Source organism: Cupressus sempervirens, chromosome 9 (assembly GCF_028749045.1).
Source record: "Cupressus sempervirens isolate cs-2001-9-10 chromosome 9, ASM2874904v1, whole genome shotgun sequence".
Lineage (NCBI taxonomy): Eukaryota > Viridiplantae > Streptophyta > Pinopsida > Cupressales > Cupressaceae > Cupressus > Cupressus sempervirens.
In genome coordinates this window covers 97,246,978-97,259,361 of record NC_143126.1, presented here as the reverse complement: position 1 = coordinate 97,259,361, position 12,384 = coordinate 97,246,978, and the positions used below count along the sequence as shown (strand labels likewise).

Sequence of the window (12,384 nt, the reverse complement as noted above, 5' to 3'; positions counted from 1 at the left end):
TTCCTTTCTTGTTTATGTTTGCAATTTTTTTGAGTTTTTTCTTGCATGGGTGTTTTGGTATTACTCACCTTTGGAGAGGGCAGAAGTGACCAATTTTTCGAAAGGTCTATTTAGTTGGACTCCAACCAATGTAGAGTCTCTTCTCAGGATGAGAAGAGGGAGAAATGGTAGGGTGTTATGGGCCCCTACCCGTCAGCACAAACCTAGTATGAGTATGGCATTTTTTAAATGGAAGAACGAAAGTTCTTGGTTATTAGCCCCGGTTGGGCATCTGATTGGTGTTGTGCTCAACTTCTCCTAGTTGGAAGAATCCACCTTTCCCTAGTGTTGAGTTATTGTAGATCTTGTTGTGAAAACCTTGTATAAATATGCATATTTTGAGTTGTTCTTGTTCATGCTTTTGGGTTACCTGATCAGATTCTATTTCCTCCATGGTTCTAGAAATGAGTTGCAGAAAACATTATAAATCCCTTGATTATGATCATGAAGAAAATTTGATTTAATTGTTGAAATTTGGGATTGAGATCCTATTGTAAATTGTATTTTAAACCTTGTTGTAATTGGTAACGAAGCCAGGTTTTCTTCTTGATTCTTTCCCGGCTGAGCCTTTGAATCAGGTTTGCCAATAAAATTGGTGTTGAGAATAATTGCTTGTTATGGGATTTAATTGTAAATTTTAAATTTAGATGGTTGAATCTCAAAATAGGATGGAAATAATGATGATGTTAAGTTTGACAATATATCAAGTTGTTCATATATGTTGAAAATGGAAATTTATGTCCATTCATGTAGATTTAGTTTTTATGATTATTGGATATTAATCAAACTTGCATTATTGTGTCAATGGCTAAATCTATGTTTTAATTCTTTTCCAATTATACACCTTAAAAAAAAAAATACATGACTTTAAATCTACACTTAGAAAATTTCATCAAAAAAAAATGTGGCCCAAGAGAGTAAAAAATCACTGCCTTTTGTATGGGAGTAGCATTTTAATGTCTCTAGCAATAGAGAATCAAAAAGATTCTCTTAAAATATCCTTGTTATAATAATTTTAATAAATTAACAAATGAATAAATAAATACAATCAATCAAAACAAATATTTAACATATGCACTAGCAAATATCTATCTTCTACCAACATAACTTTTGCATTAACTCCTTTTTACTCCTTGCGCCAGCTTTTTTAGGAAAGGCTTGTAGAGTTTTTTTTTTATAAAACAAAGTCCAATCAAGCAAATGACTTAGGGTGATGTCACCCTGTACCCCCCTGAGGTACTCACAGCTTTTTGAGAGGGACGTGATTGTTTTTAAACCAAGTCAACTAAATTATTAAGCTAGCCCCATTTCCTTTTCCTCTTGTTTAGGCATAAGCAAGATTTTCATGTTTCCTTTATCAACTTGCCCTCTCACCCACGTGGTCCTATGTTCCCCTTGCTAGTGGTACCTGTGCAGTTAGAAAGGTGGAAAGGATGCGCAAGTTCTTACTGACCTTATGTCAAATCTTGTCAATGTTGTTGTTTCATAAAGAAAAATGCATTGTTATTGGTTTGGGTCTGCGCTAGCATGTGTTGGGGCAAAGTGGTATCCATGGCTAGCGCTTGGTTTAGCGCATAGGCTTGTGGGTGTGGGAATGCGCATAGATTTGGGGGAAAGTATGTAGGATTTGGTAGATAGGTCTTTATTAGTTTAAGTGTTAATTTAGTTAAGTTTCCTTTTTGTTGTTTAGTTTTCTTTTTGTTTTGTTGTTAGTTTATATTAAGTTTTAGTTAGTATTTTTTTTTAAAGTTTAGTCAAGTTTAAATTTAGGTTAGTTTTAGATTTAAGTTAGTATATCATTGCTGTTAGTTTGTATTTTATGTGTAGTTAGAACATGTTAGGGTGTATTGTTGGTTTTAGATTAACTAGTTTTAGTTTTAAATTAATTTAGTTATTTAATAAATTTTAGAAAGTTTTAATTATGGATTAGTTAGTAATTAGTTCTAAGTTTTTTAATTTGATTAAGTTAAAGTTTAGTTTTTTTTTTATTAATGTTAATTTAGTTTTTGAATTATTTCTTTTAGTTTAAATTTTAAAAGAAACATAGCTAGTTTAAATTTTTTGAGTATTAATTAGTTTTAAATATAAAGGTTAATTGACTATAAAAAATTTAGAATGTAGATTTTATGTGATTAGATAGTTAATTTTTATGTTAAGTTAGTCGAAATGGTTTAATATTGTTATAAGTTTATCGATATCAATCTTATGACAAAAGTTTCAAATTTTAAATAATGTAATCGTCTTCATGTTTATAATCTTAAGACGTTATGAAGAGTACCTGTGCTAAAACTATTATCAATCTTTTCAACTTAGAGCATGTTTAATTATTAATCATTATTAAAAAAAATAAAAAAAATTGTGTGTGTTTTTTTTTGCCCTCATAGTTTGGGCATGACATAATTAAACAAAGTTATTTAATTAAATGAGAAGCCATTCCTAATTAATTAAATGAAGTTATTTAATTAAATAAGAAAAGTGTCTCTAATTAATTAAAGATTACTTCATTAAATAGAAAATGTAATTATGAGAGCATATCTCATTTTATTAAATTAAATATTTCAAAAAAATCTCTTTTCAGTTCAAAAAGGGAAATTTTCAGTTCAATATTGATCAAAAATGAGTTAAATCAGTTAACTATTTTTTCTACTCAAATTGAATCAGTTAACTCCTTATTTTACTCAAATTAAATCTGTTAACTCCCTTTAATTTGGAAATTTCCCTTTATGACTAAACTTCACCTTTAATCCTGACCGTTGATTGAAATCGATCTCAACTGTTGATGAATTCCAGGAAAGTCTATTTAAGAGACCCTCATCTCTTCATTTTGAAAGGTTGAATGAGAATTTGCATCGAGTTGTTGCTAGAATTCATACTCACATTTTCTCATATTCACATACGCAAAGATCAAGTTTGACCAAAAGTTGACCAGATTTAACCACAGTTGACTTGAGTTGACTAGTTTCGAAAAGAATTTTGAAATAATCAAACGAAATTATTTAATTAAATAGAGTACTTACTTCTAATTAATTAAACAAAGTTATTTAATCAAATGAGAAGCCATTCATAATTAATTAAATGCAGTTATTTAATTAAATAAGAAAAGTGTCTCTAATTAATTAAAGATTACTTAATTAAATAGAAAAAGTAATTATGAGAGCATATCTCATTTTATTAAATTAAATATCTCAACAAAATCTCTCTTCAGTTCAAAAAGGGAAATTTCCAGTTCACTATTGATCAAAAATGAGTTAAATGAGTTAACTCTTTTTTCTACTCAAATTGAATCAGTTAAGTCCTTATTTTACTCAAATTAAATCTGTTAACTCCTTTTAATTTGGAAATCTCCTTTTATGATTGAACTTCACCTTTAATCCTGACCGTTGATTGAAATCGATCTCAACTGTTGATGAATTCCAAGAAAGTCTATTTAAGAGACCCTCATCTCTTCATTTTGAAAGGTTGAATGAGAATTTGCATCGAGTTGTTGCTGGAATTTATACTCACATTTACTCATATTCACATACGCAAAGATCAAGTTTGACTAAAAGTTGACCAGATTTAACCACGGTTGACTTGATTTGACTAGTTTTGAAAAGAATTTTTAAATAATTAAACGAAATTATTTAATTAAATGTAATATTACTTCTAATTAATTAAACAAAGTTATTTAATTAAATAAGAAGTCATTCCTAATTAATTAAATGAAATTATTTAATTAAATAAGAATAGTGTCTCTAATTAATTAAAGATTACTTAATTAAATAGAAAAAGTAATTATGAGAGCATATCTCATTTTATTAAATGAAATATCTCAACAAAATCTCTCTTCATGTAGTGCCTACCCTCGTTCACATCTTTTCTAGACTCATTATTGCTATTATTATCAGACTTTGATGGACTAGTATTATGTTGATGGATTAGTGGTATTGTTTTGAGACTATCAGACATTATGTTATGGATTCAGTGGTTATATGATGTGATCATTTAGACTTTAAATTTCATGCATACATGATGATCATTATATTTTTTTCAGTTATTAATTATGATTAGTTAGATGGTTTATTATCTCATTTGTTTTATTATGGTTACTTACCCCATACTTGCATGTGTATGGTGTGCGTGTTTTCTTATTGTATGGTGTTTTTGATGTGGTTAAGGAAGGGAGTCGTAGTCACCTGCTTAGTCAGGATCTACATGATGCACCACTTCCTGCCATTGTCTGTTTAGCTTAGCATTATATATTGTATGTACATGCATGGTTTTCCTGCAGGTTGCAGGTACCGGGTATCGACTTCCCTAAATTGCCAGGATGAGCGTACCCTATTATACTATCTCAATAATAAGAGAAGGGAGATAAATTCTCAAGTCCAAATTCCAAACCCTTAAACCATTTGTCCTAGTGAGTTAGGACAAGTATTAGAGTTGAGTACCCACCGAATATGTCGGATGACATATTTCGTGATTTTTAACCCTTTAGACTAATTTTGTATGATTTGTTCTATGATGGATTTTCATATTTTATCTTGGAGGTCTATGGTGAATTGTTTATTAATTAAGTCTTAATAAATAGATTTAATTAATAAATTAATTATTTTTGAGAAAATTAATAAAATATCATGATCTTTGATATTTTGAGTATAATTAATTAAATGATAATTAATTAAGGAAAAAGAATTAAATAAAAGAAAATTAGTAAATTAAAATTAATAATAATTATAAAATAATAATAAAGTAATAAATAAAATAATAATAATAAAAGTTATAAAAATTAAAATAAAAGTTATAGAATTTAAATAGAAATTATTTAAAAAGTAAATTGGAGTTATAAGCTTGCATGGGAATTAACGCACTTTTCTATTTCTCATGTGTCAACAACACGGGGGTTAGTGCATCAATTAAGCACATGGTGTCTACAACTCTATGACTCATCAAAAAGGGTTGGAAAAGACCCATGCTTAGTTGGTGACACCTTCTAGCTGTTTTTAGAAGCATTTTAGAGGTTTTCTGAGAGCTCTTTATATTCAGGCATTTCTAGAAGCTTAGACATAGCATTTGGAGTGCAATTGGAGCATTGGAGGATTCGAGAGTTCTGAAGAAGGGAGCTTGCTCTTTAGGTTTTCTAAGGAAGAGCGATTTAGCATCAGAATCCGGGTAGATTTTTGTGATTTTACTTATGTTATTTTCGCATCTTGCTTTCCCTATCTTATTCGTGTCTTCCATATGTCTTCTGAGAAATTTCATATTTTTATTGTATGCATTCTCAATTTGGGCAATTAAATTTATTTGAGAATTTTATATGCATAGATCAAAAAGGAAAACGAGGCTAGGGTTGAAATTCATAGTCAAACCCATTAGATTAATTATTGGGAATTTTGAAAATCAAAGATTTATAAAGAAATTCTGAAAATTGAAGATTGTATTCATAAATTTGCTTATATATATATATATATATATATATATATATATGCAATTATATATATATATATATATATATGCAATTATATATATATATGTATATATGTTCATATATTATGATGTTTTTAATTATATATATATATATACATATACCTTTACATATATATATATATACATACATATGTATATATATATATATAATATATAAATAAGAAATCACAATGCAATTTATCTCTGCGAAAAGCATTTTAAAAACACTGTTTAAAAAAAAAATTAAAAAAAATGTTTGGGCGAGTATGTACCCCCCCACCTTTATCTGTCCATCGATATTTATATTGGCGGGTCGCAGCATACCTACAACGCAGTGTACCCGTGTCAAAAGAACTGCCATATGGCAATGGTCACAGGGTACCCGCGACGGGTATGATCACACGTCATCGACAGCGATTCAAACATATAAATTGCTTTCGTCTTTGGTTATAAATTGTGATCAATTTTTATATAATTTTTTAAAAAAGTTATTATCAATTGATATATATATATATATATATATATATATATATATATAAGTATATGTATAATAGTTATAAATAATTATTTTATTTAAAATGATTTATATAGATGGATCATTTTGTAAAGATAAAAGATTAAAAGAATATGATTAATAATTATAATGAGGAGATAATAATAATTAACTTAATTTAGTTAATTAAGGTTAATTATTAGAACGTGATATAAGTTTTGATATATGCAAATTTTGTTCAATAGAAATGTCATTTTTCAAACAAAGTTTATATGAATAAAATATTATTAGATCAATTAGAAAATTGAGTCTAATGGAGAAACTTTTATCTATCAAACAAATACATGGGTTCGGAAAAACGTGAAATTTCTCCACTTGATATCGTTTGGAAAAATGTAAACTGAGACTTTTAAATTCAAATTTGAAAACTTAGCAAACCCAAAACATGGGTTTACATTGTGTATTCTTTATGCTATTGTTTTGGGTTTTGGGTTGACTAGTGTTGACCAGTATAGGACGTCTACCAGAGGCTTGGGGGTTATGTGATTGTGATGTCATGATGGTGTTTGAATCTCGATCTTTATAAACCCAACCATGGTTTGTGATGGAATGCTCTATGTATTGGATGTGATTACTGATTGTTATAGTTGAGATTCTTGTGTATGAGACACTTGACCTAACCATTATTTTGGCCATCGATCAGTTATCCTTGATTATTTTCTAGTCACCATGATGGGACTGAGATGTGGATTTATTCTTGATGATGTCATGTTGTGACATGTTTGACTCAACCATTTTTGGAGTCTTCGATCAGTATGATTGAGATATATTTTGGTTATTGAGAACCATTGGATACTTTTGATTATCAGTGATACTTCAGTTGCCAATAGAGAGTTGTTGTGTTCATGATTTTCTATGGATGTTTACTCATGGAGATTTGATGCTTTTATGCATATTTGATGATTTTATGGATTATCTTTTGTAATTTTGAGATTTATGAGTCCATGAGCATTAGGGTAGGATATCTGCATGTAGTGACGGGAAGTGGCTTGCAATGGGGGTCGGGGTCCTAAGAGGCTACCAAGGTAACTCATTGTAAGTTGGATTAATATGTGATAACATTCACACCTAATACTAACTGAATGAACCTAAAAAGATAAGTGTTTTGTTCTCGTCCATGCCTTGAGTGCTTGTACAAGCTAGGATGGGAGTAGTGAGATGCATGGTTGCGACCTTGCATTCCATAGTATGCCTTGTCAGTATGAGAGGATACTAGTGGCCACATGAGATCAGTATGGACCCATGGAGTTTAGCTAACTACCAGGGTAACTTGTACATGATAATTGCGATGACACTTTCCCGCTTGCATAGTAGGTTCCTACATGTCATTGTGTGCCTCTAGGAAGTAGATGTCAATTTTGTGATTGGAACCTTGAGTTAGCATACTTTTAGGATTCTTGGACTTATAGAGATATGTGCTATGTGATTTTGATAGTCTGTTTAGGACTTGAGATTATCTCCTTAGCACGGTGAGAGTGGACCACTTAGGTGCCACACGGTCAGGTGGTAGTGTATTTTCCACTCTTATCATTTGAGACTCATTGATACATCGTGGCTGATGCATCCTTCGTGATGGTGGATATGTATTCTTTCATTGATGATTAGCATATGTTAGATAATGTTATCTTATGCTTATATTTGTATGTTAGATTACTTTCTATATATGATTTTGTATATGTTAGGAGTGACATTCCTACTATGTTAATACTGATGATCTCTTCGGTGATTTGGGATGTTATGCACGGAGGGATGGCTAGGATCCATGATGGTCTAATGATGCTATTAATGGTTGGGAGGAACCGTGCACTTAGTTTATTTTGTTTGATCTTTATGATGGATGTATATGTCTTCTATGATGATGTATCATGTGATTATCTCTACTTTGATGTATCATGGATTGGAATAGGATGATGTACCTTATTCTACATATGTATATTCTTTGAGCTTGTCATACCTTGTGGCATGTACAGAGGATGATTGAGCATTTGGATATGTAATGTTTAAACATTGGACTTATCATTATTATTTCATGTGGATGTTGTACTAGATGGATTCTTGTATGTAATTCAACATTAAGGGATCTTAAAGGAATGTAATCTGTTATGTATGTTATGTTTACTTTCAGATGGACATTGCTATTACTTCTATTATTGTGAATAAGTTATGTATAGTATTTAACTTCATGTAAAAAAAAATGTTACCAAACTTAGTGAAACTCTAGGTTAACTCTTTAGATCCCTTGGCGGGGTGTTACATTTGGTATCAGAGCCCGAGTTTCTATATTGGGAGCTCTGGGTATTTTGGAACAACTAGAACTTTGAACTATAAAGTGTATCTCTTCAACTCAAAACTAGGTGAACTAAAACAGAACCTAAATTGTTACTTGAATATTTTTCATACTTCAAGACATAGTTTTCAAAACTAGAAATTTTACTTAAACCTAAGCATAGAATTGAACTTAGTCTATTGCAAACATGCATCTTTTGATTTTAATAGTACTTTGTACTATTGTAGGATGGTATATGGGACTAGGTCTTCTGTTAGAGGCCATGGTCGTGGCAGAGCTATCAGTGCCCATGAATCTGCCCATGAGGGATCAACTCGTGTAGAGAGCAGGGAATAGCACTCTAGTAGGTAGCAAGAAGAGAGCCGTAGAGAGGACCAAGTTGAGTCTGATGAGGTTAGTCTAAGATAGATGATGCAGACTATTCTAGAACATTTACCTCCTATTCAAGAACAGCCTAAAGTGCATCAGATAGAACAAGAGCATAGACCCAGGTCTAGGAGTCCTCGAAAGGATCGTCAGAGGTCCATTGTGTCCACTCAGATGAAAGATCTTTCAAGATCCAAGGTCAAGCCTTTCAATGGACAAGGTTCTAGTTATGTGGCCGAGCAGTGGCTTATTTCCCTCGACAGGATTTTTGCTACGTAGGAGTTTGATAGCAATGTTAAGGCAAGATTTGCGATCACTAATTTGGAGAATTTTGGGGCCACTTGGTGGACGATTGAGGAGAAGAAGCTAGGAATCGATATGAGTAGTGTCACATGGGAACTATTCTTAGAGAGTTTAGGGGAACTATTCCTACAAGAGGAATGGAAGCAACAAAGGGCAGATGAGTTTCATAATCTCAAGCAGTACACTATGTCAGTGACTGAGTATGAGCATAAGTTTTATGAGCTCGTTTCTTTTTTAGGGTTCAGTGAAAATTTAGCTCAGTTGACACAACACTTTATTAGGGGTTTGAATAACCATATAATTGGGGGTGTCAAGGTATTTGAGCCAAAAACTCTCAAGGATGCGGTACATCGAGAAATCCTTGTTGAGAAAAGTGTCAACCTTGGTCAAGGTGGTTTTGTAGGAGCACCAGTAGCATCAGGATCTAAAGGAAACTTCAATTTAGGTGGTAACAAGAAGCCTTTCTTTTCTAAGGGAAAACAATATCAGTAGCAGTCTCAGCAGACGCAGCAGCAGAAAGGATCAAATTCTCAGGCTCAAGGTGGTGGCAAAGGTTCTAACTTTAATAACAACCGCAATGCTCAATGCAATAAACAGAATCAACGCAATCAAACAGCTCAGAGTAGCCAGTCTTTTGTTAGCAGGAATAGTCGCTAGCAATCTAATGTACCACCTATGGGTAGAGGATCTAGCAGGAATACAAAATGCTTTTCATGTGGACAGATTGGATATTATGTAGCTCAGTGTCCACAGTGAGCACCTCAGTTTTCAGGACCTAGGCCTACAGCTTCAGAACCCACAGTTGGTGATGCAGGTAGAGCTCATAGAGTTTTTGCAGCAGTTGATCAACGTCAGGAAAATCATCAGAGAACAATGGTTGAGACCACAGGTGCTATTCAAGGTATATCTCTTTCAGTATTATTTGATTTAGGAGCTGTAGATTCATTTATTTCACCATTTATAGTTTTTAAGTGTAAGCTAGATGTGGTGAAGCAAGATCATGGTTGGCAAGTGGAACTAGCCTCAGGGATTAAGCTCTCCATGGATTCTATAGTTCATAAGTGTGGGCTTAGATTAGGAAGCTTTAATACTATAGTGGATCTTTGAGTCATACCCCTTGGTTCCTATGATGTGGTTTTAGGCATGGACTGGCTTAGATCTCATAGAGCTAGTATAGATTGCAGGAACACTAATAGATTTGGGAGTGTTTTGCGACGTCAATTTGCATTTGGCTTTTTTTTTTCCTTATAGTGCAAAAAAAAAAGAGGCACATTGCTCATTATCTGCTGCTGCCGAATCGAGCTCCGCTGCCGTCGAGAATTATCACTGCCTCCGAATCGCCAAATTGAGCACCCAAGGTATGGAAAAGTTTCTGCTGCTTCTTTCTCCTCCTTTTTCCTTTTTATATGTTCTGGAAAAATACTCAGTAGGGACACTACAGAGATATTATCATAATGGCTCGGATTCGCTTTTCGCAAAGCCAAAATTCTTTCTTTAACATAGTCGCTTACCTTGTCGCGGAGCTCCATGCCTATCATCAGGGTCGATCGGAAAATGGGTGAAAGTTGTACTAGAAGCCCACCAAAGCCACAGCCAATATCTGCAAACCAAATTTTCTTTTCTTGACCAGTTGAGGCAGAACATGCGTTCGCTGGTTTCAAATCCTTAGAGTTCGAGACTTTGTGTTCTTCTTGAGCTTCACCATTAGGGTTAGGTGCTGGAGATTTATTTTCTTGGAGATGTTTTTTGGAGAAATATGAAGGGAAATGGTTGGCATAATCGAATTGAGTCGAACAAAGAGGTACAGGAAAGTGAAAATCACTGAGAGGATTGTTGTAAGCTCGCGCTCTATAAAAATGCTTCCTTGGATGCTTCACGGACGCGCAATGCTCTCTAGCATGCGACATTGCTCAAATTTGAGGGTTTTTCTTCACATTTCTTGACGAGATTGGAGAGAAGCTCTGTGGTGAAGAATGGTTGTTGCAGAACCTCCTGGATGAATGGCTGCCGTAACACGCCTCCCGTTATCTTGTCATATTTCTTCAAGATCTTTGCAACCCCTGTGTAGTCATGGTCTTAGTCAACGAACAAATTTGACAAAACGGGGGTTTTGAATTTCAGAAAGGGGGAAAATTAGGGACATAGTCCATTATTAACCTTACATACCTCTAATAAACACATTCGAAAACCTTTTGTCTTTTCAGGAACCCCATATACATCTGATAAACACATTCGAAAGCATTTCATCTCTTTTGGAACTATTGGAATACTTTCAACAACATTAGTGATACTAGATGATGCTCCAATAGGTCCAAGGCAGATGTTGCAATGACTAATACAAAATGAAGGTGTTGCAATATTTAATTTAGAGAGTCTGTTTGAACTTGATACATGCTCTAATATCTTATGAGCTGCCACTCCAGATTGTTGCGACCCCAGAAGTTCATATGCCAACAAAACCCCCTGCTTCTCTATTTCCATTGGTTTCTTGATAACTGCAATCAAAAGAAAGAAAGAAAACACTTCTGTTATAATCTATGATATCAAGTAATGTGTACATGGATTTATAGAAACTTACAACAATATAAGCATATTCGGTACTTCTCAAAAGAACTATTTAACTATGTTACAAAGAAGACGTGCATACATGTTTCCTATAATATTTCAATTTATGATGTCTCACCCATGTATTTAGCCTAAATGTATTAAATATAATAAATAAATAGTTTATTTGATTGAATTGTTAAGTAGCTGATTGAAATGCACCAAAATTACCCAATGGGAAGTCAAAGCTTGTCCTTTGTCAGTTCATCCTCAACGGCATATAAGAGCGTCTCCCACTTTTTAATAGCTGAGATGCAAATTGTATCATGTCAACAACCAATATTTTATCTCAAATAGCCAGAATCAAAGGCAATCATGGAGGGGAAAATGTTGTGTTGCCCACCTGTCGTCCACCTGTAATTGGAAACTGTATGGGCGACCACTTAGATTCTGTAGTGCTTACAAGCACAATAAAAATATTCATGGAATAAAGGACACTATAACTTTTTAGAAATTTTAGAAGTAAAATAGGTATTCATATGGAGGAGATATTTCTTACATATTTAGTATTCATTATTTTATAAATATGAACAGTACATTTAGTGGTGATTGCATTTAGAAGATGTTTACAGAAAAGAACATTAGATCTTGCTAACCTCTTTAAAGTGAGAGCTACCATCATCTATATCCCTTCTTGCCCTCTTCCTCATGTGATCTTGCTCTGCATTTTGCATGTTATTTGCTTCCTCTTCAACCTCTTTAAAAGTGCGCTTCCTAGAGATATATGATTTGAACCATTTCAGTGCATACTCTCTAAGAAGACAACTCTTTTCATTATCTCCTTTGC

At 32.9% G+C, this 12,384-nt stretch overlaps 1 protein-coding gene across 1 annotated transcript; it reads right to left on the bottom strand.

Moving 5' to 3' along the window:
- Positions 1-10,210: 10,210 nt before the first annotated feature.
- Positions 10,211-10,900, bottom strand: LOC149537775 (tRNA (guanine-N(7)-)-methyltransferase-like). Its single transcript, XM_089802373.1, has one exon. It carries the CDS (start codon positions 10,898-10,900, stop codon positions 10,211-10,213), a length of 690 nt encoding a protein of 229 aa, XP_089658499.1.
- Positions 10,901-12,384: the final 1,484 nt, after the last annotated feature.